The 27,433-nt window shown below is 40.0% G+C and overlaps 1 protein-coding gene across 1 annotated transcript in view; it reads left to right on the top strand.

Annotated features, from left to right (window-relative positions):
• Positions 1–27,099, top strand: part of CDHR1 (cadherin related family member 1) — an 83,564-nt gene extending 56,465 nt beyond the window's left edge. Inside the window, exons 14-17 of the mRNA XM_018558411.1 lie at positions 1,681–1,748; positions 13,046–13,274; positions 19,900–20,154; positions 26,468–27,099. Of these exons, the coding sequence (XP_018413913.1) occupies positions 1,681–1,748; positions 13,046–13,274; positions 19,900–20,154; positions 26,468–27,022 (1,107 nt within the window). The 3' untranslated portion in view covers positions 27,023–27,099. The remainder of the gene's footprint in view (positions 1–1,680; positions 1,749–13,045; positions 13,275–19,899; positions 20,155–26,467) is intronic.
• The last annotated feature ends 334 nt before the right edge of the window (positions 27,100–27,433 follow it).

Raw genomic sequence — 27,433 nt, 5'->3', positions numbered from 1 at the left:
AGGTGAGAAACATAGGTGACAGATATATACTGTCCACAATTTTGCCATACTATGCCGCACAATATATTAAAAAATCTGAGTTCTATATATAAAAATCTGAGTACTATTGTTTTCCTGAGATAAATTGGTGCTTGAATTTTCAAAACCCTTTTTTTGCTCCTTCCTCCCTCCCCAGTCCTCCATTCTTGCTCGGGTGTGTTCAGACAACCATACTTTGCATACTTTTAATCAAAATCAGTGGGTAACTTAATTTTGCCTGCATATTCAACCACCAATGGCATAACCTTCTTTCTGGCGGGTCAGAAAGGAGAATTTGTACTGTCTTCGGTTCTTTCCCCTGCCTGGAACAAGATATTTGTTTGCCAAATCGGATATAGCATTGTATGACAAACCGAAACCTATGGCAGGCAGTAAATTATTTGTCTTATATACTGAATAAAGTAAAGTTTAGACTTAGAACTGCAGAATAATTGCTTTGTATTGAAGTTCCATCCACAGGTGTGGTCATTTTCACAGCAGCTGCTTTCCTTTTATATTTGTTGGTAACATTATTCATTATAACTGCGAACATCCAGATTTATGTCTAACATCTACTTTTTATCCATAGACAGATAATGGGCTTTACCTTCTGCTGAATTTCTGCTGACTTTGATATAAAGCCCATGCATTGTTTTACAATAACTCAAATGTTGTCTAATCTCTTTCCACTCACTGCAGTCACTTGACAACTTCTGTTGTGTTCCCCCCTTCGAATTATGTTATTTAAATACATCCCATACCTATGTCATTATCGTATTTTACGTATTGTATGCATCTTTATATCATTTCTCTGACATGGTTTTTTTCTTGTTGGGATATGATGTAAGAGCCTGGCTGGTCTTCAATTTTAAAGTAAACCTTTTGGCATAGGGGAATTGTTATTTAAGTGTCAATAAGCTGTTGGGATTGTTCTTATCTGAGATGAGGATATAAAGCTTGATCCTTGAACAACCAGTACAATCAATATTTTAGTACTGCTATCCAGACAGGTGCATTAGATCTTCTTATGTGCTGTTCAGAAATATAAATTTACTGACTTCACACTTTTCAGAAAGCCAGTTTGGCATAAATGTGATTTTGTTTTCTACTACTGACCGTCACATTAGGGCATTTTTTTTTTTTTAAATGAGTAACGTATTTAGTGTTATCTCAAGCTAGCCCATAGGACTGGCACGCTGATATTGAGTGTTGGTGCTATCTGCCTATATGTTGTGTGCTATCTGTTGTGGACCTCACCATACTTCTGGTCCTTGCTTTCTACTGTACATCAAGCTATTCCTCTTGAAGGCGGTCATGTCCTCCACATTGTTGTGTGGCTACAGAGTCCTGAGATGAAAAACTACAACATAGAGCACAGGCAGGAGAGTGAACAGTGCCATGTGAAACATTCAGCTTGTCAGATCATGACATTGTGGGAGCCTAGTCATTGATATTTATGTAAACATTCCGTACATAACTTTTGAGTGGAGATATTCAATTAATGCCAATTTGGACCACAACCCTTTTCACAATTCTCCCCCACCCTTTTTTTTATAATGCCCCACCCCAAAGCATGGGACATTTAATAGTGGTACTATGATTGCAATGATTGGATTTTTAACTCTAGTTTAACAGTTATTTTTTTTATTTGTACCTGTTAAGGCGACTGACTTGGATTCTGGACTTTGGGGTGAAATCAAGTATTCTATATATGGTGCTGGATCTGATCCGTAAGTAAAATAAACCATTGTAATGCTAAATTTAGAGAAAAGTATGGTAAATACGTTTGCCATTCAATGTTGAAATGAGAAACTAATGTGCTACAAAAAAATATAGTAAAATACATCAAAATCCAATAATCTAATTGTGCCTGTGCATACAGTGTGTGATCGAAACAATAGATAAATCATACCTTTGTGTAAAGGTAATAGTGTTGCCATAAGTGTTACAATAACATGTATCAATAAAGTGTTGCAATCAATGTTACAAATAAGTATCACAATGTGAAAGTCCAATATGTTAGAAACTGTTGTGTTCATAAAAAGCACTCCCATGCTGTGAATAATGAATCCCGTCCCTCGTGTTCAGATAAATCCCCCCAAGGAAATGCACTCACCAGAAACCAATGACCGTGTAGATGGCCAAAATGCGTTCTCGTTAGTCAGGTGAAAGACTGATTCTCTGCAGACAATGCTGAGCTCTCCTTAGTGTTCTTTCCTATTTTTTCTGATGATAGCAGCTTCCATATCCACACATGTTCAAACAAAAGAGGAAGACACTCATAGTGCAGTAAATCCAATGATTTTTGTTAAAAAATTGTAAACACTTACATTAAAAACTTGAAAAAACGTCCGGCAATACTCTCCACTCACTCGTGTGTTAGAGATTACATCAATGGGATCCGCCCTTAGCGCGTTTCATCACTACAACTTTTTCAAAAGGACATCGGATCTCATTGACAACAGTACCTCACTTAATTTTATTCTAGATCTACTAACAACCCGATTGATGTAAACTCATTATGGTATGTTTAATTGAATCAATGTCAGACTGTATTCTATCAAAACCAAACAGGAGGGGGGGAATGCACTGATCTTATAAATTAATTTATTACAGGGAAATCATGTTCAAAGTAGTAACACTGAAGGCATATGAAAACTTTTTAAATCAATCATTAATCAGGAAGCAAATACGATCGCAATCCATATTTAACCCTTTTAACTAGATCAGCTGAAACCATGTGGGAAAGAAACTGATTTTTTAAAAAGGTGCTACTATGTAACTTCCTTGTTTTTTCCCACTGGAGAATAATACGTGTATATCAGATACCAGCGGATCAGGTATCAATTATCCTTTGGTGTCAGCTGATTAGCATATATGAATGAGAGCACATTATACAAACAGATTTTTATCTAATAAACTCTTTTGGTAATTGGAATACTTGATACTTGTCCTGATCCTCTGTTAACCCTTTTTAAACCAGCCACTCTTGTTAGCTGGTTTATCTTTTTGGTATATAGGGTTCATTTTGGTTACGGATCTGGTTGACAAAAATGAGATAAAGGGTAATTTAAATGGTTCGGATCTACAGGCAGAAACAACATCGTTTTCTATTAGTACTGCAGCACCGCATGGGGGCTGGGCACATGGAACACAAATAATGTATGCCTGTAATGGTGTTTAACTTTATATAATATTTTAAAAAAGACATTAAATAATGAAATTAATAAGTAGATCTTGCCATTGCTAACTAAGGCTTGTATCCCCCTAGTGGGGAAAATAGATGAGCACATGTTCAGACTCCAGAACACTGTAAAAAATTATAATATAAAGCCAGGTATGCAGAATTGGATATGGCTGTGCCACACTATACAGTGTTCTGGAGTCTGGACATGTGCTCATCTATTTTCCCCACTAGGGGGATGATAAATATTCATTTCATGTTCTTCATAATATGAAGAAACTGACCTAAAATCATTATTTTGTATTGCTTTAGAAAAAATGTGACCTGCCCCTTTAAGAAAAGTATCGGTAATTGGTATCGGTGAGTACTTGGGAAAAAGTATCGGTACTCGGTCTTAAAAAAGTGGTATCGGTGCATCCCTACTTTTAACGTTAGAGATAAATGGACCAAGGGGAAAAGTATATTAACACTGCTAAATACATGAATTACATAAAGCCAATTAAGCAATACTTTGTCAATAGACTGATATTAAGACGGACAAGAACAATATTATTATTATTATTTTTTAAATGAATTCAGTAGGCATGGTGTCATGTCTCTTTGGGGTCAGAAAATGAGAAACGGCTTCCAACCCTGCCTCATTAGGAATACATGTATATAGGGACAAAATATCCATATGCTAGTCTGCTTGAATAGCCTCAGAGGACGCTGCTGGCTTTCGTCATCATGACGGGACAGCCCTTCCCCCCTGTGTCCTGGATTATGTGGGCGTGACCGGAGGCGTATCTGATATGCTGACTGTGGTGGGCCACTCCCCTGTCATTAACAAACTGCTGTTTCTGACCTGTGCAGCTGTTCAGCTGCACATGTTTATATGGACTTCCACCCGTCCTTGTTACAAGCTTCTGAGATATCCATTCTCCATGTGATTTTTATTGTAACACACTATATTTCTGTACGAGGATTTTGATTTATACTCTGTCCAGTATGCTATTATTACATTTTCTGCCTTATGTAATGGAGGGGTCATGGGGTCATGTGATGTCACAAGGACAAAGCGGGCTGTGGGATTGGTTGATTTTCTCACTGTGGTGTGCATATATACATATCTCTCACTTGCATCTGTATCACATGCTCTGCCTGATGAAGGGGATCCTGTGAGACCCCGAAACATTGCATCGAGTGCATCACGCTATGCTGCTCGTACATCAATAAACAGACGTATTAATTTCACTATTTGGAGTGCCAGTGTTTCTATATAGTCTACTTTGTTTCTCAACACGTTTCTTGTGACCCTGTTGACTATTTGCAACAAAATGTTTGAGGGTTCTGTGATCACGCTCCAATATCTTAGCAATTTCAAGAGTGCTGCATCCCTCTGAAAGACTTTTTACAATTTTTTACTTTTCTGAGTCAGTTAAATCTCTTTGTTCATTTTGGCTGATTAAAAGAAGCTGCCTCATTATTATGCACACCTTGATATTGGGTTTTGATCTCCTTAGGTAACACCCTTCCTCATTACACAAATACACATCACCTGATATGCTTAAATCCAATAAGTCTTCAAGTTTATACAGCTTGGAGTTAGGACAATATGCATCAAAATTGTGATTTGGTCAAAATACTAATCTGCCTAAAAATTGTGCACACACTGTATTAACAAAATTGGAAAGGATTGTCAGCGCGTCTAATCATCTGTTGTTGTTTTTTTTGTTTTCTTTAAAATGTATTGTATACAATTATGATTAAGATGTATGAAAAGTATGTATAAAATGTATTGATTTTTTTTTAGATGACTTTACAACTATAAGTCTACTTGCTTTATCACCTGTATAGTATGAAAATCTAGCTTGGAGTTCAAACATTTAGGACTTGTATGTATATGGCTACATCTTTAGAGTAGCCTGTAGTCAACTTAGGTGTCCTAAAAATATCCACATCTATATAAAGTGCATTAAATGGAGGTTGATATTTTTCCAGCCACATATAATAAAATATCAACATAAGTATTGTTATATATTATAGATATCCCCTAAAGATGTTGTTTTGTATTCTTAGGTGTTTTGAATGATAATTTCCCTACATTTCAGTCTCATTATGACTCCAAGTAATTAGGATTAACAGAGAGGAAACTTCTCTTGCTGGCTATAGATACAACAGTGTATGCTGAGTATTAAGATAACCTTTGTGCTTCTCTGTGTAGACTACAAATATGCTCATTGGAGCATAAGGATTATCAGTATGACAAAAATTATTTGTAATATATATGCTGGAAGCAACCATTGTAACTGGAGAGCACTCGAGTTGCTGGAGTGAAGCAACACCTCTGGTGACAGGTTCAGCATGTTCTGCTGTAATTGTTGGCATAGATAGAATGTAACGTAGGTTGTGTCTTCCATCATGTGATTTCACAGCACAATGTGGATCTGGTGAATCTGTGTGATGTAACCATATTTGGAGTCTGCCTAATGTTAATAAATGCTGTAGCATTTTTAAGTCTTAGTGCTAGTCTACAGGCAAAATCGACCAAGGGAATTTGAATCACATACAAAATTCAAATACATGTTTATTGTTTTACTTGCTAAATATGTTTGGATGAGTATTCTTGTGTTACACACATTTCTAGCCAGAAAGATCACTGTGCTACTTGCTGGTTTAGTGTAACTGCTTAGCACTGCAGAGCACATGTTCTGCCGTGAAGAGTGGGTGTGGCTTATCTAAAGTGGACACGGCTTAGAAGGGATGGGTTAATCATATTCAGGATTTGACCATGGTAAAAAAAAGAACATGTTTTCCTTCAAATTCAGGAACTAAGGTAGTCTTTAACAGGTTCCTCTCTTACTTTTGTAAGTAAATAAACTTTTACAAGTTTATATAAAGGAAAACATATATAGGAATTTTAGGGGGGGGGCCTAAAATGGCTTTGTGGGGTCTTTTTAGGACAAAAAAGTGTGGGCTCCCCCAAAATCTCTTACCAGACCCTTGATCCAAGCAGCATCTTGGCAGAGCAGGAAAGGATTGTGCACCCCCCCTCCTGCACCTACCAGGCCACATGCCCTCAACATGGGGAGGGTGCTTCCCCATGTTAATTAGGACAAGGGCCTCTTTAAATAAGAACCCCTGTCCACAGACCCCCACAATCACTGGGCCAGGGTTGTGGGGTCTGCGGGTAGGGTGGCTTATATGAATCTGGGTGCCCTCCTTTCATAAAGGGGGCACCCAGATTTGGCCCCCTTCTCCTTAATGAATAAGGGGTAGTTGTTTCCCCAAATCATTCACCAAATAACAAGAACATAGCAAATAAACACACCATGCTCCAAAATTAATTACACCGCAATTTATTCCAAAACCCCCACCCCCCAAAAAAAATTAATCCCCAGGTCAATAACGTCATCCAGTGATGTAGATCCTGCCCGTCGCCTTGACAAAAGAAAAAATCCCTGCCACCGCGTCTGAACCGGAAAAACTCTGGCACTAATGACAGCTCTGCTTCTGTATGTAAACAAAGGGGCGGAGCGAGTCATGACATCATGGGACTTCTGCCCCTATGTTTACATTCCATTAGGGGACAAAGCTGTCACGGAATGTTAACAAAGGAGTAGAATTAGTACTGTGATGTCATGACTCGCTCTGCCCCTTTGTTTACCTTCCGGAGTAGACCTGTCACTTGCGGCTGGTGTTCATCAGGATTGGACTTAATGGTGGGGATTTTTTCTACATCGCTGGAGGACGTGATTAAACTGGGGATTACATCGATGGACTTTTTTTTGTGGGGGGGGGGGTTTGGAATAGAGGAATCGTCAAAAAATGTGTTGTGTTTTTTTCTTTTTTTCAAATAAAGGACTTTTGAGCATAGTGTTGTATGTCTACTATTTCACTGTTATTTGGTGAATGAGTAGGGGTAATATCTACCCCTACTCATTCACAAGGGGGGCGGCATCTGGGTGCCCTCTTTATGAATGGGGGCACCCAGATTTAGATAAACCCCCTGCCTTAGGACCCCCACAACCACCAGGCCTGGGTTGTGGGGAAGAGGCCCTTGTCCTCATCAACATTAGCTAGTTTTCATTGCCATATGTTCATGGCAAACAATACTGCCTTAAAAGGCACTGTGCCAGTGCATTCCATGTTAGGAAATGTACATTGAACTGAAACACACAATCACTCTCTGTAGGTAAAACTCTCCCTGGAAATCATGGGTAACCAGCTATAATAATTAGGTATTGATAGGAGAAGCCTAGGAAAGACATACACTTTGTGCTGCCAGCCCCACCCCCCATTGTACTCTTATTCAGCGTCTCAAGAGTATGGTCAGAGAACGCTCAATGCATTTGATGCCATTGACTGACTATTCAAAGTGCCAAACCCAATCTGCTTAGTAATTAAATAACAGGACAGTGGTTATGAAAACTGAAGGGGTGGCATGATTCTTAATCATTGCCCATTTGGCAAGCTGGGTGTAGAGAGTTGGATGCTGCATTGCTAAACACAGAAAATAAGTGCATCACCTATTCAGTCTGAAAGAGATGTAAATCACAAGATACAGACACCCCTGCCATTATTATAGTTTGTCCCCGTTTTTTTACAGTCAATTATTTGAAAATGTGTAAATCTATTGTCAGTTAAAACAGTTGATTTGTTTACATTTCAGCTGTGAAATTAGCTGTTTTCTAATATCACAGTTCAACTTTAAAGTGATATTATAAGGCCTCGGCTACTTTTGCAGTCTTGTGCCCTAATAAATGCACTCATACCTGGTATGTGATTGCTAATAACTATTGCAGAAACTGGGTAACTGGGATCCTGGCACTAGGGTTGCCACTAGGGTTGGATTGCGTTAGCGGAAAGTTCGGCAAACCCTGAATTTACTGCCAAACCCCATTAAAGTCTATAGAAGGCAGGTATTGATAATATATTGAAAGCTAAAAGACAAGCTGTTGTCAAAAAGTGCTGGTACTGCTGTTGGGGACAGGTATTAATACATGTATAATAATATTATAAATTTTTAAGAAAAATGCCATACAGCCAGGAGAGGTTCTTTTCAGGTGGGTAAGTGAAGACAGCGTTAGAAATACACAAATCCTTTAAAGAGCATGCTTGGGGGGGTACTTTAAAGCTGTATGTTGTGTTACAGAACAGTCAACAACAGCATACAATGGCATCATATATTTGGCTGTAATTTGTTGGGTTTTTTTTATTTTACAGTTAGCTTGACTTCCATACAGTGGTGCCCCAATCTGATTCCTTGTAGCTTGGAAAAAAAAGGACATAAATTCTAGACAAGGCTGCATGCTTTTCAACATTGGCAAGAGGATTCCTTGCAAAGTGGCTGCAACTCCTCCACCCCCTTGCAAGTACCTTTGTCCCAGTGTTAATAGACAAGGTCCTCTTCCCCAACTCAGGTGCTCCAAGAAGGAGGTCTGGCCACATTCAGTCTGATCTTCAATCTGGATTTTCCTTTTTTTTCTTTTTTTACATTTTTATATACATCACAAGGGTTTAAGGGAATTTTTATGAAGCTCTGTTTAAGAATTAAGTGACCACAGTATTCTGACTCAGATTGTTGTATCAGTGATTTATCCCTTGCTGAGACCTCTATGCCTGCCCTGTATAAGCAGATCACTGCTGACAATCGGTATCAGGTAGCTGAACTCACCAAATACCTTTTCATTCACTAAATGCTTTATTGCATGCAGCAAGTTACAGGAGATGAATGAACAGATGGTATTTGAAGATCAGAGATGGTAATGTTTACAAGCAAGAATATACATGTGCATGTGGCCATATTACAGTCAGCCATGACACCAAAAACGACTACATCATGAACAAATGAAAATAATGGGAGGGAAAACAGAAAATGTGGTGCAATAATCAAAACGACCACAAGATTTTAGTATAATAACCAGCTATACTAATACCTAAGATAATGGCTTAAGGAAATTAGCTATATAAATTCTCACTTCACAATAATATGAACATTAACTATGACTATGTATTGTCATATTTTTACAACTGTGTAACAGCACACACAGATAATGCAGCAATGTACAATTGGCCAACAGCAGGTTTGTACCGCTTTTGGTACAAAATTCCTGACATAATCATACCGCCAGGGAGGTTAATGAAGAAGAATTGGCCAGATTGTGCCAGAAACAAAGAGCACAAGTAGGTATTTCACTACTAGAAAAAGGAGACCACAGATGGCACAGCAGTGTAAAATTGGGCAGCAAAAGAATAATTTTAATGAACAAGGCATGGCCCCACATTTACTAGAGATAAAGTGCGCAGTTGGGGATTTGCTACAAGAATTAAGATACTGCAGAGGATACATTAATGGCCAGCAGCAGGACAGTTTTAATCACCGATAATAGGCTTAACCAGTGTATACCAAACTTTTGTTTTTACTATGGAGATAGGAGGGTATAGTGAATATGGTTAATAGTGGGAGGTGATTTAGGTGCACACTTATTTTATTCTTAAGCTAGGAATAATAAGTAAGGTAGCAAAAGGATTGATTGCCAAAGTTAGCAATCATAATTAAAGTACAGTTTCCTAACTGAAACTAATCTTTCTCAGTTTGTTAGCTTTTCCTATCCTGCCCCTGCCACAACTTCTACACTGATACTATGTCTGCTCTGCACCCACCCCTTTTATATTGAATAGGCTGGTACATAACAAAGCCCCAATATTCTAAGCCAGCTGATCTAGGTGCATAGGCCCTTGCAGCTCAGTGCAATATCATTACAATATTTTAGGGCATGCAAACTAATGCTTTGTTTCAGCCGGTAAGCAAACTGCGAACAAGTTGGTTTCACCTGGAACCTATGCTAGACCTGGACCCAAACCTCATTCCTACTTGGCACTCTTGATCTTTATGCCTTTTAACAAATTGTAGTAGAGGCAAGAGTTTTACAGCTTGATTGTTTGTGACTGTAAGAGGAGGCAGTGGAAAAGTCTTATCTCATTTAATCTGGCAGGGGTCTACTTGTGATCTGAAAGACAGGTCATTGTGGGGGAAGGGCATAAGAAGGAATTAAGCCCTTCAACCCTACTCTAATGCAGACAATTTTACATACACTTTAAAATCCTGAAGTAAGTTCTTTCAGATACTTATAGCGCTGCAGCTTTTTGTTAAAAATAAATGACTAATCTTACCCCGTTGTTGGGTAGAATACATTTTATGTTGTAAAAGACTCATAGCGATTTAAGACATGTTCTTTGGATTTCTAACAAGAACATGCACCACACTGCTATTCATTGGTGGTTTAAATTTGGTTTCTCACTTAATCCTTGGAACAAGCTGTTAATTGGATCAGAGTGGGGGAAGGCTGTCTACGCAGTTGGAACACTGATAACTGAATATGACAGCTGAGCTCGCTGAATATAAGGTAGAGAGGAGCAGATCATTCTGGCAATTTATTCTGATTTTCTCACTTTTTAGAGGTGGCAGGACTAATTATAGGCATGTTGGGTTTTTTTTCCTTTGACATTGAACATTGTGTTAATGTCATTTAGTAAGTGCAGGGAATCAGCAGGGGGATATGAGGAGTTATAAGGCTTGCTTAACTACTTCTTTTACCTGCAATCATTTCTGTAAAATGCACAGTTTTTGTATCTTTTCTGTCATTTGCTGAAAATAGCACAGGACATTTAGTTTAACCTGAGTTTAAAACATTTTTTTTTAAATGAACAATATGCATAGAGGTATGTGCATTGTTCAATTGTTCTCCACCATCTTGGCTTTACACTCTTTAGTCTGTCACAGATGAACTGTTAAACAGGTTTATTTAATAAGATAATACAAGAAGAAAAGTATTAAGTACAAAGTGCAGTACCGATAGCAACCAAGGCGAATCCATCTTGTATTGGTGTAAATTGCTTTATTCACACCCATGGAATAATTCTGCCTCATGGAGAACTTTAAAAAAAGGATGGTTTTAATATTTGTACAGTTTACCAGTATCCCATAGTTGGAGAGAGCCTTCCATATTAGCTAATAGCTGCCAATAAACCTAGTACACCCACCAATGTTCTTGAGACTGAGTAAGTGGATCTTAGCTTAGACAAGCCTTAGAGGTTTAGAGATTCTGAACTCAAGTAGGCGAGTATATCCAATATTTTTCAAGTGAGCTGTAAATGCCACACCTGCACAGTTTTTCACAACAAATTACCAATATTTAAAGTGGGATTCTATACTACTGAGGCATATGCCCCAATATGTCAGAGATATAGCAATAATTTAATTTAATTTATTAATAGAGTAAGGAAGTCCACAGATTATTTTTAAAGTGCATATGGTAATGAGCTGCTTTTTATTAAAGGGTGAGTGTTATATTCTATTTATTTTGAACATTTGTATGTATGCCACAGTACTGTAGATGAGGGATCGGCCTCATTGGTAATTCCAAAACTTCTGCTAATAGATGGATAATGGCAATGCTTCTCTCAGAGTGGAGTAATATAGACATGAAAGTCAGCACTTAACATTGCAGTCCACTTAAACCATCTTTATAACTGCCATATAGTATGTGGGATACAGCAACATTAATTCTTATGTGTTTTAACCACAACTGGTCTTAACCATAGGTCTTATTCATGGCTGTAATTAAGACCAGTTATGGTTGTTGCTCTCTCCTGCATATGTTGGTGAACGTATTTTAGGTGGATGACACTGGTGAGAGCTGGCCTTTGTGTCTGTATGTATGCCACATTTAGGTAATGCTCAGGAGCTAGTATATACAACACTTCTGTCCCTATCCTTCAACTACACCATTTGCCACAAGTTGAAAAAATAATTTAGAAATTAATAGCCCATCAGTCCTATCTGGGCCAGTTTTGACATTATTAGCTCCTTATGGTGACAAAAGTAGAAAAGACTCGGTTGCAGCTGCAATTTTTTTCAAGCACCTGACTCTTGGGCCTTAAAAAATTGCTCTAAGGCTAGATCCATGCAACAATAGCCAAATAACCCTACACCATGTCGCCATTCGAGCCTTGTTACCAAAATCCCTGCAATGCTGGTAGAGGGGCATTGTTCACAGAATTTGTGTTATGTTTGAATCCCAGCCAGATCACTATCAGTTTGCATGTTCACCCTGTGCTTGTGTGGGTTTTCCCCGGGTACTCCGGTTTCCTCCCACACTGCAGAGACATGCTGTTAGGTTAATTGACTCTGGTCTAAATTGGCCCCTATATGTATGCATATAAGATAGGGACCTTAGTTTGTAAGCTCCTCGAGGGCAGAGACTGATGTGAATGTGCACTGTGTAACACTGCGTAAATTATCGGTGCTACATAAATACCTTTAATAAATAAATGTTATCAGAAGGATCATGCTGCAAGAGAAGGCCATTTTGAGAGATGCCTGTTTGGACAATCCATCGCTTTTCTTTCTTCTTCATCTTGTACTCTAATGCAACAATTACAGGTCTATTCACAAAAGGGTGAAGAGTTTGGAGAAGGCAGGAGAAGTGAACAATCTAGGCCAAAATAGCAGATTTGGAAAAATTCTCCAATTCAGCTCACTTTCCAGTTCACCTATGCTGTCCTAGATTATTCACTTCTCCTGCCTTCTCCAAACTCTTCACCCTTTTGTGAATAGACCCCTTAGTTCTAGTACAAAACACATATTAAGGAAATTATGTTTTTCACAGCATTTCACATCTTTTCTGTAAAGCAGTGCCATGTAGCCCTGACTAAACAGAATGTATACTCTATTATGTGTGTGAATTCTGATTGATAGCAAGCATTACAGGTACAATTTGTCTTATGAATGTACCAGATTTACTTTGTTCCCTTGATCCTTTTTAAATAAAATGCACACAAATGTATTTTCCCTTTCAGCTTTCTAATTCATCCTTCAACTGGTATCATTTACACTCAACCCTGGGCCTCTCTTGATGCTGAAGATAACGTTAAATACAACTTCTATGTCAAAGCTGAGGATACTGAAGGGAAGTATAGTTTAGCTGAAGTATTTGTTACTGTACTAGACATCAATGATCATTGCCCAGAGTTCAGTGAGAACATTCAGGAGAAAACTATGGTCATAGGATCTCCAGTGAAAATAGAGGTATGTAATTGAACATTATAAATTGTAAATTTCACTAATTTTGTGGTATAGACAAAAATAATAGAACAAGTAAAACACACACACACACACACACACATCAGAGTATTGATATTTCAAATTAAATTAATGCTAAAAGCTTATTTTTTTGAAAGTCTTTAGCCACAGATGGAAATGTATTTTCAGACATATTTTTTAGCTTGCAAAACCCACTGTATACTATTATTATTTATTATTATACAGGATTTATATAGCGCTAACAGTTTGCGCAGCGCTTTACAATATAAAGAAGACATTACAGTTACAATACAAGATGGTAAGGAGGGCCCTGCCCCTGAGGGCTTACAATCTGAAAGAGGAGGGGGAAATGATACATAAGGAGGGAGGTGTGAAGGGATGAATTATTTGAGAATGTGAAGGTTCAGTGGTTAGGTCGAGGTGGGATAGGCTTCCCTGAAGAGATGAGTCTTTAGGGAACGCCTAAAGGCAGTCAAGGTGGAAGATAGAGGGACAGGTTGGGGTAAAGAGTTCCAGAGGATGGGAGAGACTCTAGAGAAGTCCTGGAGGCAAGTATGGGAGGAGTGGATAAGGGAGCTGGAAAGCAGGAGGTCAATGGATGAGCGGAGGGGACGGTTAGGGTAATACTTTGAGACAAGGTCTGAGATATATCCGGGGGCAGAGTTGTGGATGGCTTTATACGTGACTGTTAATATTTTGAATTTTATCCTCTCGGCGAGTGGAAGCCAGTGTAGGGATTGGCAGAGGGGGGATGCAGACACTGAGCGGTTGGTAAGGTGAATGAGTCTGGCAGCTGCATTCATGATAGACTGAAGGGGGGATAGCCTGTGTAGTGGAAGGCCAATGAGGAGGGAGTTACAATAGTCAAGACGAGAGATAACAAGGGAGTGGATAAGTAGTTTTGCGGTTTCTTTGGTGAGGAAGGGGCGTATTTTTGAGATGTTACGAAGGTGAAGGCGGCAGGATTTGGATAGCGATTGGATGTGGGGAAGAAAGGTGAGGTCCGAGTCAAGGATGACACCTAGGACCTTGGCATGAGGGGAGGGTTGGATAGTTGTGTTATCAATCTCAACTGAAATGTTGGGGGAAGGTGCACGGGGTGGAGGAAATATCATGAGCTCAGTTTTTGAAAGATTGAGTTTTAAGAAATGTTGTGACATCCAGACTGATATGTCATTTAGTAGATTAGTGACACGCAAGGACACTGAGGGGGAGAGTTGTGGAGTGGAAAGATAAATGTGAGTGTCATCGGCATAGAGATGGTATTGGAAGCCATGTGAGGTTATTGGTTGACCAAGGGAGGAGGTGTAGATGGAGAAGAGAAGGGGTCCAAGGACAGAGCCTTGGGGGACCCCTACAGAAAGAGGAAGAGGAGGGGAAGAGTTAGAATTGTAGGTGACACTGAAGGAGCGCATGGATAAGTAGGAGGAAAACCATGAGAGAGCAGAGTCTTGTAGGCCAAGCGAGTGGAGTTTTTTGAGGAGCAGCAGGTGGTCAACAGTGTCAAAAGCAGCAGAGAAGTCTAATTGCAAGAGTAAGGAATAGTGGCCGTTGTTTTTAGCGGTTATTAGGTCATTGGTGAGTTTTAGGAGGGCGGTTTCAGTGGAGTATTTGGGGCAAAACCCGGACTGAAAGGGGTCCAAAATGTTGTTATTAGCGAGGTGGCAACTCAGGCGGTTGTAGATAAGGCGTTCTAGTAGTTTAGAGGTGAATGGGAGTAAGGAGATAGGTCTGAAATTATTGAGGTTGGTAGGGTCCAGTGAAGGTTTTTTGGGTATTGGGGTGACTAGTGCATGTTTGAGAGGGGTAGGAAAGATTCCAGTAGAGAGGGAAAGATTGAAAATGTGGGTAAGAGAGTCTAGGATAGAGCAAGAGGGTGACCGAAGTAGTTTTGAGGGAACAGGGTCCAGGGGGCAAGTGGTGAGGTGGGTGTCAGAGAGAAGCTTAGTAACCTCCTCTGTGGTGACAGGGTCAAAAGAGGAAAGTAACAAGTGTGATGGAGGATCAGGTACTATAATAAAAGGGGCAGTTGATTGGACAGTGGCGATCTGATCTCGAATAGCATCTATTTTGTTTTTGAAATGAATGGCAATGTCCTGGGCAGTGAGTGAGTTAGTGGGTGGTGGTGGTGGTGGAGGACATAGTAGAGACTTGAAGGTAGAAAAGAGTTGACGAGGTCTGGATGAGAGTGTGTTAATGAGAGTGACAAAATAAGTTTGTTTGGCAGCACGGAGGGAGGAGTTATATTTTATCAGGGCAGCTTTGTACAGGGTAAAGTCTTGCAGAGACCTAGTTTTCCGCCACAGTCGCTCCAGAGTCGCTTTGTCTTTTTTGATGTTTGGTAACTTCAGTTTACCACGGTTGTAGCGGACGTGGTCTAAGTCTGCGTGTAGTGAGGGGAGCCAAGGTGTCTAGGGAGGATGAGAGTGAGTTGTTAAAAACAGAAGTAGCCAGGTCAGGGCAGGACAGAGTGGAGAAGAGAAGGGTCGAGATGGCGAAGGTTTCTCCGGGTGACAGTGCCCGTGTAGGTGGTTTCAGGGTTGAGGACAGGGTGATTGTGAAACTGACCTGGTCTGAGAGTGGGAAAGGGTTGTTGGAGAGATTGCAAGGAGCGCATAGGTGGGAGAAAATAAGATCAAGTGTGTTACCATCAGAGTGAGTAGGAGTCTGTGTCCATTGAATTAGATCAAAAGAAGAGGTTAGGTTAAGAAATTGAGTGGAAGCCGGGGAGTTAATGTTAGTAGCAATGTTAAAGTCACCAAGAATGATAGTGGGTATTTCTGAGGAGAGAAAGTAGGGAAGCCAGGCAGAGAAGTCATCTAGAGAGCGAGATACTGGTCCGGGTGGCCGGTATATAACAGCAATCCTCAAAGAAATTGGAGAGAAGAGTCGAATACAGTGGGTTTCAAAAGAGGAGAGGGAGGTGCAGGCAGAATTTGAAAAGTGCATTGTGGGGATAGGAGGATACCCACTCCACCTCCTTTCCGTCCATTGGGTCTGGGTGAGTGTGTCCAGTGGAGGCCACCATAGGAGAGGGCAGCAGGGGAGGCAGAGTCGGACTCCTGAAGCCAGGTTTCAGTAACAGCTAGCATGTTAAAGGAATTGGAGATGAGAAGATCATGGACAGCGGTGAGTTTGTTACAGACAGAGCGGGCATTCCAGAGGGCACAAGAGAAGGAAGGACTGGTTCTAGGAAGCAGGGGAATAGAAATCAGGTTGTGTGGATTGCAGCTGCTGCCAGAGGAAAGGCAGTGCTGGTTAGGAAGGTGGGTGTTAGAAAAGAGAGGGCCAGGATTGGGAGAGATATCCCCTGAAGTCAGGAGCAGCAGAAGGGTGAGTGAAGTAAGATGAGAGGAATTTTGTACGGGTGAACATGCCTCAGTGTCCTGGAGGTAACTCTAGCATGTGGATTCAGAATGAGCAGGAGATGATGAGTGCAATTCGTTTAAAAGAAACCTGTCCATAGAATCTCTATTCAAACCTCACCACCGTGGGCAAGACCAAAGAGCTATCAAAGGACGTTAGGGACAAGATTGTAGACCTGCACAAGGCTGGAATGGGCTGCAAGACTATCAGCAAGAAGCTTGGTGAGAAGGAAACAACTGTTGGAGCGATTATTCGCATATGGAAGGAATACAAAATAACCATCAATCGCCCTCGGCCTGGAGCTCCATGCAAGATTTGGCCTCATGAGAAAAGTGAGGGATCAGCCCAGAACTACACGCGAGGAGCATGTGAATGATCTCAAGGCAGTTGGGACCACAGTCACCAAACAAATCATTGGTAACTCAATACACCACCATGGATTGAGATCCTGCAGCGCCCGCAAGGTCCCCCTTCTCAAGAAGGCACATGTACAGGCCCATCTGAAGTTTGCCAATGAACATCTAATGATCCAGAGAAGGATTGGGAAAAAGTACTGCGAACAGATGAGATCAAAATTGAGGTCTTTGGCATTAATTCGACTTGCCGTTTTTGGAGGAAGAAAAATGCTGACTATGACCCTAAGAACACTATCCCTACAGTCAAGCACTGAGGTGGAAACATTATGCTTTGGGGCTGGTTCTCTGCTAAAGGTACAGGCTGATTTTGCCGCATTGAGGGGCCAATGGACGGGTCCATGTATTGTATATTCTTGGATCAGCCCGAACACTGAGGATGGGTGGTGGATGGGTCTTCCAGCATGACAATGACCCAAAACATACCCCCAAGGCAACAAAGCAGTGGCTCAAGAAGAAACACATTAAGGTCATGGAGTGGCCTAGCCAGTCTCCAGACCCTAATCCTATAGAACATTTATGGAGGGAGCTGAAACTTTGAGTTGCCAAGCGACAGCCAAGAAACCTTAAGGATTCAGAGCAGATCTGTAAAGAAGAGTGGACCAAAATCCCTCCTGAGATGTGTGTAAACCTGGTAACCAACTACAAGAAACGTCTTACCTCTGTGCTTGCCAACAAGGGTGTCTCCACCAAGTACTAAGTCATGTTTTGCTTGGGGATCAATTACTTATTTTACTCACTGAACTGCAACTCAATTTATAACATTTGTATCATGTGTTTTTTTCTGGATTTTTGGTTGATATTCTGTCTTTATCATTTAAAATACACCTATGATAAAAATGATAGACCTTTAATTTCTTTGTAGGTGTCAAACTTACAAAATCTGCAAGATCAAATAATTATTTTCTTCACTGTATAAGGTCTTTTTTCAAATGAATTCTGATATCAAACATACCTAGAAACAGTGGCGTCACAAGGGCGGTGCAGGGGGTGCGGCCCACACTGGGTGACACCAATAGAGGGGTGACACCAAAATGACTGGCAATCATTTTGGCATCACCCCCTAGTGATGGACACCCCCAGTGTCCATCACCAAGATGGCCGCGGCAGGTATCTCAATGTTGGCCCCGTATGCGCTATGACATCACAATGGGGTGTCACCCGTCCTCGGGATGCTCCATCTAGAAATACAGGCAAAAGAAATGGGTAACTGCTTAAGGCAGCTGACAGAAAAAACATACCTTGTAAAATAAAGTAATATTTGGTAGCACATGAGTTACATTCTTAACGTATAACAGAAGCCAACATTTTTTTTAGTTTTGTATAGAGTCCTTACTATATAACCCCTGCTAGCGTTTCTTGCCATCTGTGTCCTATTGGAGAGATTTCCATTCACTTCCTGTCTATTTGCCACAACAAGAAGTAGAAGGAAATCCTTCCAAAGTGAGGGAAACCTCTGGTGGTCAGCAGGGTCACCAGAACTAGTGTCCTCATCTATTCCTGTTCTGGTGACGACCCACAATTTGGGATTTTCTTTCACTTTCAAAAATGGTCACCAGGACAAATAGGCAGGTGTTCTAATCCCTCACTATCCAAAACTGAAAAAATAAAAAACACTTTTTCAGCATGTGTTAAGATTGATTTTTAATTATTATTATTATTAAAGATGAATTACACTAAGCCCTAAATTGGTGACATAACATAAGTCCATGGACCTTGCATATTAGCACCCCTCCCAACTTCATAGGTAAGATTAAGAGGTCATTCACACAAGCAGCCTTGCCCAGAGCAGTCACAATGCAAAGACTTTGCTTACAATTAATGCAGTTCACACCACTGTGTTGCATGCAGTACTTTTTTCAGAGCAGCATGGTGCTAGACCCCCTCCTAACATTACGAAGAAGGAGAATCAAGTAGAATTTTTTATTTTTTATCTATGCTTATCTATGCTACCACAGTATCGCACCGCACTGAGGCCGATAGAACTGAATGAAATGTAACTTTATACCATTTTAATAACTTCTTACAAAAAAAGGTTATCATGAGATGCACTGTTTTCAGTGCTTCAATATCACAGCCTTAACAGAGCATGCCAGCAGCTGTATTCCAACTGCTGCTGTGTGCAGACCCTAAAGGATTGCATTTAGCGCTATAGATTACTAGGCCATGGCAAAAAGGTAACATTTTTGATTAGACTAGAGTTCTTTGAAGTGTTTGCCACGCACCAAACTTTTTTTGTTTTTCATAGAGTTGGGAAAGATTATAACCTGTCTGGTTATTACTTATACCAGTGGCAAATTTGCAGAGATTTTCCCTTATTTCCTGTCCTGCTGACAATGCTTTTACCATACAGTAAGTAAGAAAAGCATTTGCAACAGGCACACAGACTGAAGGAAAACTCTGAGAGGGGTTCTAGCCTTCGCCTACACATTTAAAAAACACACTTTTAATTTGTCTTTATGTTAAACATATTTGTGATGAGGCTTATAAGAATCCGACAGAAGGTGGGGAGTATACCGGTAAAGCTGTGGAGGAATCCAACCATGCCAACTAAAATTTGTTTGGAAAGGCTCTGCATGTGTAGATAAACCTATATTTAGGAAGTTCTAGATTGTTTTTTTTAAACACTTGCTGTATAGTAGGACGGTCACTCTTTCATTTAAGTAGGCTGGCTTCCCTAGCTCGGAAAAAACATAGTCAGAGGCTTTATCATAATACTTAATATATTAATATAATAAGTGTTACGATGACTACATTACATTCTAAACTCATTTTTTAAGGAACATGCTTCTTTTTGACCTGTTTTCCTGTTGTTTTGTATTTATGATTAGGCAACTGACCAGGATGCAGAAGAACCAAACAATGTAGTAAACTATTCCATCATGCAAGCTGATCCAGACAATGTCTTTGATATAGACCAGAATACTGGGGAGATAAAACTCAAGTCCTATATCAGGTCTCTGGATGTAATTCAGAACATCACCCGGAATAAGAACTGCAAGTGGTCTGTGGTTGTACAGGCAAAAGACAGAGGTTCTCCATCATTCAGCACTACTGCAGTGGTCAAGATTGATGTAACTGAAGAGGTAAGATTTCAACTGCTAAGGTTTTATTTTTTTAATTTATCATGTTTTTATTGCCATTTGTATTGGTAGAATTTCATCTTTTGACACGCAAAGGACAGGAAATCCATGAAGCGGGGGTGACACAGATCTTTACCCTACTCTACTGGAAAATGTATTTGCTTCTTTGTTGGAAATAAATTCCTCTCACTTTCTGATGCATTGAATCAGGCCACCTATTTTCAAGATTTGACATTCAAATATGTTACTAAACTATAGAAATATCAGAATAATTACAGATTATATCTGTTAACTAGGTTAATAGAAGTAGAAAGGGACAGGTAATTTGCTATATATATGTAAGTAAACCTATCCTATAACTAGTTAGAAAAAAAGGGAAGGTGAAAGTTGATAAATCTTCCTTCCCACAGAATTGCAGACATTGCAAGCTTGTGGTATTCTCTGCAGAGTGTTTTATCACCTATAACCACAAAACTGAGCCATGGTTTTGTCCTCTAACAGTACCCATTGTCAGCTTTATAAAAGGTCGTAATTGTTTGCAATGATCTGTATCATTTAATGTATTTGTGAACACTCAACACTATAAGGCCAAAGTAATACAGTGAACAGTATTTTATTTTAAGCACATTTAGTTTTTAAAAAAACAAATGGTATTTAGCCTTTTAATTTTTTTTAGTTCTATTTGGTGGTTATGTGACCGAACAACCTCATTCACGTTCCTCTTCCCCATAGTAGGGGGGTGCCTGTTGACTAAGGGGACGGGCGGTGTATTACTCTATCACTCATTAGGAGTTGCTGGGATTTAAAAGCAAGGTTCCTGCTGGGAGCCACTGTCAATCAACAGAGCAGGACTGAGCATGGGGGCTTTGCGGCCAAACTGACTATAGGAGATATAGGCATGTCGTGCATTGGTGGGGCATCCTGTAACTTACAAAGGGCAGCATTGATACACCAAATCGACGGCCCCAGCATGGATCTGCAACACCAAACAAATAAATAAAATGACAACGGAGTCAGTGTCGGACCTAAGGAACAAAGGGCCCTGGTGCAAGATTTTGGGCCCCCCCCCAAAAAAAAAAAACCAAACACAGCGCTCTCCTCCCGCAGCGCTCGGCCGGTTTTCACTTTCTATCCTCCCCGCTGGGACACAGAGCAGCGCCCAGCGGGGAGGAAAGAAAGCAGGGATGTGTTGCTGTATCGGCATAAAAATGGCATTATTGCTCTCACTGCGACGTTCGAGGCGATATGTAACATGTGCAGCACAATTGTCGTTTTTCGCACGTAGGCCCTCCGACACGTGTGTATCTGGGGGGACAGGGACTTAAACATTTTTTTTCCCTTTTTAAAAATTTTTTTTATGTTACTTTAATTTTTAAACACTTTTTTTTGTACACTAACCCTATTGGTATTACATAGGGGACTAACAAGCACCCTGTGTAATAGCAGATAGGGTGTGACAGGTCCTCTTTATGGAGGCATTAGGGGGTCTTTTAGACACCTAATGTCACCTAGAGACCCCAAACAAGATGAGGAAGCCAAGATCTGCTTTCCCAGCTTCTCGTCCTGGCTCTGAGAGCCGGAGACTGTGTACAGTGACACCGGAAGTGATGTAATACACAGCACTTCCGCGTCCAGTGATCGGAGGAGAGATCTGCGGCTGGTAGCGGCTGAATCTCTCTCTGATCATTGAGGGGAGACCCACCGACCCAGTGGCCGCTGCGGGGGGGGGGACCACACGGTACAAACGATCCAGCGGCTGTTCAGACACCAGATCGATTGCAAGTTACACAGCAATCGCCTGCTGTTAAAAGCAGTACCAAGAGCGAGGCTGCCGGAGCAGCCTTGTTCTTGTTTACCCACTTCTGCAGGCCGCCGTCTATAGACGTACTGCGGCCCGGACGTGGTTAAAGTGACATTAAAGTAAATTTTTCCCCCTCCCCCCAATGTAAATGCCAGCACTTACCTTAACTGATGTCTCCTAATCCGATCTTCTTTCCTGATGTTTTCATCTGTCCCTCCAGCGGTGCGGCGGGTCTCCGATCCAGCGCTGACTCCTCGGTCCTTGCTGGCACTTCCTGTCCCACAGCGTCTGCATTCGGGTGCACGCGTCCATATACTTACCTTGTGTCTCTCCTCATCCAAATCTGAACTGCGCATGCGCCCGCCCCAAGATGCTTTGCGGCCGCCTGAGCAGTTTCGGATTTTCGGACGGGAGCACGCGGCAAAGACGAGGTAAGCTTAAACCGCTGTTAAAGCGTTTTTTTTTTCAAACTTTTTGCATATATCTACTGCTTGCTACCCTCATATATATGCAAAAAAGCCAGAGGGTTTAATAACCCTTCAATACTCACCTGATCCCTGGAACGACCGACAAGCGCAGCGTCCCGACTCTCACGCTGTCACTATATGCATACAGAGCGTGCGGGTTACTATTTAAACCGGCGCGCTGTGTGCAGCTTCTGTGAAGATATGCTATTAGCATTAGTTCCGCCACTGAACGGAGCACATTTACACACAGTTACTTGGAAAGACAGACACCTAGGTGAAATTTACATTTAGGGGTAATCTACCCTTTTTAAGTGTATTTCCACTTTTGCAGTCTAATTTGAGAAAACCCCACTATGTTTGTTGTGTGTTCCCATTCACACAGCCACTTGTGTATTGCCACACTCCTCACCGGGTGACCCTTGATTCAATGGTGCGATGGTAACATTTGTGATATTGGTCCCATTCACACAGCATCACAAACATTTTTTTATCTTTTAGATGTTTTGTTGTAGCAGGAAAGATGGCTGAATCCAGTTTTTTTCTGAGCACCTTCACGGTGATCTGTCCTTATAGAAAGACTTAGGACAGAAATTTGTGGATTGTTTTTCTCTCGTTAACTTCATTAACATAAAATGGGGAAGCCAGAGTTGTAATTCTTCAACCCTTTGTTAGGACAGGCCGTGTTCAAATCTACTTTACAAATTATAATAAACAAACCCCTCACAACCCATCCTAACATTACAAAGAAGGAGAAGCAAGTAGAATTATTATTTGTTTTTAATCTATGCTATATGAACAGAAAGGTAACAGATATAACATAGGTGTTATCCCAATTTGGCTGCGAAAGTGGAATAAAATTTTGGGGAATCTTAAGCAATTTATACATAGTTGCAATATATTAATGCATTTATATTCAGTACAATTATTTTTGGAATCTGTAGATCGGTTGCTATATGACATGTTTTTTTTTCTTTTAAGAATTCAAACTTACATTGTTTCCTAAGCTATAACTTTAAGTTTTTAGGTATTAAATACTCCGTATTACAATTTTGTTTTCAGATTTGTTTTATCTCAGTTACTAAGGATTTGCAGTTAGTAAATTGCTTCAGATGATGGGATATGGGAGACTACAGCCAATACCATGCTAACACACTTCACCAACAGCAGTCACAGCCATGCCATGGTGGCAGTAGGAAGTTATTGTCAATGAATAAACAAGCGGTTATGTATTTCGTCCAGCCATACATGGAAAGGAAAAAGGGTTCATGATGTAAGAGAGTGGTTTTAAGAAAAGAGTAACCTACAGTATTACTTATTGCCCTGTTGCAGTTTTGGTATACTCAGATTAATGCTTGCTGAAAACAAAACCTGTATAATCCAAACAGGTGTAGATTATCCATTGGTGATCCTTGATCTAGGCTTTTTTCACACCTAGCTCCTCACCACTTGGCAGAAGTAACAATATCGTGTACTACAATGAATGAAACTGGGATAACTACAGACAAAAGTTCTGAAAATGTGTGGACCTTGTGTCATGTCCTGTATACTAGTCAGTGTTGGTTGTGGAGGTGTACCAAGCATATCTTCACACAAATAACAGCATTCAGTTAATTATCACTATACTTCATGGAGGTTTAGATGACTGAGGGAAGGGTACCCACACTTAAACTTCTTTTTTACTGCTATATGTTAAACCCCTTACCCATTCACTAAAATATTGCTACCCGACAAATTATAGTTTATTTAACAGGAATACAAAATAATCCAAATGAGTCTAGTACCAGCCCCACATCCATCATTCCAAACCCGAACCTAAGGTTAAATTGGAGTCATTGTACAAAAGTCTAAAATCAGTAGCAAGGATATTTTTAGTTAATTTGTTTTATGTTTGTGTCTTTCAAGTCTGATGTCTTTTAAGTTTTGATTTCTCTTTCCTTGTTTACAGTTTCACCTTTTGTATCACTTCATGCCAGTGTTATTAGGGAACCTTATGTTGTGTTAATGCATGCTACTCTTTAAAGTAGTAGTAAACTCTCAAACTTTTTTTATATAATGAATCCAGTTTAAACAAATCTATATTGTCCAGCAAAGTATTTCTTAAATGTTTTTGCCCAAGCACCTAGTTGTTTCTGAACAGCTGGCTCCAACTCTCTCAGCTCTGTTTCCCTAAACTAAACTTCTTGTAGAGTACAGGATCATAAGGGACAGAGCAGTCTCCAGCAAAGCATTCAGCAGCTGTCCATCTACTATATTGGAGAAGGAAAGAGGGAGGAGCAGGGGAATGTCTTGCCTTGCCATGTCTGTGTATTTGTGGAGACATACACAGCTTACTAGCACACACGAGGGTGGGTCCATAGGAAAGGGAAAGGAGCCACCCTAAAACAGGATATTAGGGCCAGTACTCAGGGGGCCAGCTGACTCTGTGGGAAGCTAAACATTTTAAGCATCATGGAGCAGCATTCATTACAAGTGATATAATCAGCATTTGAAAGATCTTAAAAATATTTATATATCACTTTGATATTGCATGGACGGTGTCTCGCCTTCTCAAGTTCCACAGTTGAAATAACTGTGGAACTTGAGAAGGCGAGACACCGTGGGACAGAGGAGGTATTCAGCATCCATAACATGACATGGAAAAAATGAACATTGCATTTTTGCGCTAAATATTGCAATGGTTAAGGGGAATGGTTAAATAGAATCTGAGCTTACATATTGTATATACTGTACACAATCTGCAATCCTTGTAAACTAGTAGTAAGTAATTACCATACCATCATAATCCTGTTTTCCTCCATGTCTCCATTCCCATATTACCTGTTTTCATGTTTGCCATTTCCAGATCAGAACGAGGGTAAAGTCTTATGTTTTGAATCTCAGGAAGCGACCATGGTTGATATTTGGAATTTGTATGAGTACAGTCCTCTCCAGCATTTCTGTTACTGTAGTGATTTCCACCATCATGTACTGGAAAAGTGTGAAAAGATCCAAAATTTATCCTAGAGGCAGAGTCAAAAAGATTGTTAGGGGACCACCAAGACAAGCCTTTTATTAATTGAACCAATATTTCTAAATGTACCCCACACTGTGTCAAATGACCCAATTGACTAAAATGTATGCATCCTAATCAGGTTCTTTAAATTATAATAAGCAAATATAGTCTGTAAAAGAGTACAAGAATGCCAAATGTAAACGTCTGTAAGTGACATACTTAATACAATGCAATAATGTTCCATGAGATGCAAGAAGATTCCAAGTTAAATTGATACCCCTCTTCTTTCCCAGTAACTGCTTACTCGGTGTAGTAAGAAACAGAGGCAGGTTCCTTTCCCATAGGCCCTGGGTTCTTTAGATTTCACGTACAACTACACTTGATGGTGATTTCTGGTCCAGTAAAATATATAATGTTATTTCTTGAGTGTCTTGTAATCCCTCAGCATTGAGAGATTCATTTTTGTTTGTTTTGACTTTGTGTAACTGATGTCTTGCATAATTATTTATGTTTGCAATCCATCATATTGGTGTTAAAGAACCACTGTCGTGAAAAAAAATTATTCTGAAAACTGTATGTAGTAAATGCAGGACATGTTTTTCTTTGTAGTTGAAAGGACCACTGTCAAGAAAATATTGATTTCTGATAAATGTACATTATTATTACATATGCTGATTATGTAATCATGAATATTGTTATTCACGATCATGGTTCTTTATAGCTAATGCAAATACATTTCAGGGAGAGGATTGTTGTATGTAAAATAACATTTTTATAGAATGACTCAGATATGCATTCCCCAAACCACTTCAGATGCTGTTATTAATCATCCAGAAAATCATAAGGTAAAGTGGGTGAAGGCATGCATAAGCACGAGTTGTGAATAAACAAGTCTTGATGTTATTTAGCTCTGGACTGTATCAATGCAAGCTGAGTTTTAGAGTTTACTACTCATTAGTGTGATGCCTTATTGCATAGCTATAACATGTTGAAGAAAATGGCACACATACAGAATGGGTAGAATCTGTCACATGTTATCTTTGTACTCTTTTACAGACTCTTCTACACAAGGGGCCTGTGGCTGCCTTTTTGATGCAAAGTAAAGATAACCCCATGAAAGCGTTGGGGGTGCTTGCTGGTGTCATGGCAATTATGGTGGTCATTACAGTCTTAATTTCTACTGCTATGTTTTGGCGCAACAAAAAATCTAATAAAATCATGCCTCTGAGGAAAATAATTAGAAGGAGAAGACCAGACCACCCCACCCGGACAATTAGGACAGAATGGTTGAAGTTTAAGAAATCTTCAAGTTCTTCAGAAAAGTTCGCCATGCAAGATATGGAAGTCAGTCTGCAAAATGAGAATGGTAATAACAACAGTCAATGTATCCCCTTCCCCCCACATGCCCCCTGCCCGCCTCCACCTCCACGTCTAATATCAAGACAGAGTAAGACAGAATGGAGCGTACCCACCGTCTCTGGTTCTTTGACACCCAAGATTATTGATCAGCAAATGAAACAGAAAGTTCCAAGTGCCAGTGCTGCTCTTGTATCTGAACTGAAACAAATGCTGGAGAAGAAAAATGCTGGGAGCTCAGTGTCTTTTTACTAGTTTTTCACAGAGATATGAAGGAAACCTTTTCTTCATTATATTGCACCAAGGTTCATTGTGTACTGTTTAATGTCTGAAAGCAAACCATGTTAAAAACTGAAATATACGACCTGTAAAAAAATAAATAAAATGTATTTGCTTTTAAAAGTATGCCGAGAAATAAGGAGCTATTTATCGTTTTAAAAATATGTAATGTATGTTATATTTAATACAGCACAAACTTTAATCCAGTTTTCTGTTAAATGCTAAAGTGTTTGTAAAGGCAAATGTTTTTATTTATAGTTTTGGATAGAGTGGTAAAGGTCTGACTCTCTTATTGCTCAGAAGTAGAAGATACAAAAAAAGAATCCATACCAATTTTTGTAGGGTCCAGTAAGATTTTTAATTAGATCATATTGGGCTGTTTTATGT

This window comes from Nanorana parkeri, unplaced genomic scaffold (genome assembly GCF_000935625.1).
Source record: "Nanorana parkeri isolate BGI_ZX_2015 unplaced genomic scaffold, ASM93562v1 scaffold338, whole genome shotgun sequence".
Classification (NCBI taxonomy): Eukaryota; Metazoa; Chordata; class Amphibia; order Anura; family Dicroglossidae; genus Nanorana; species Nanorana parkeri.
Note: the sequence above shows the minus strand (reverse complement) of the source record. Positions and strands in the feature narration are given on the sequence as shown.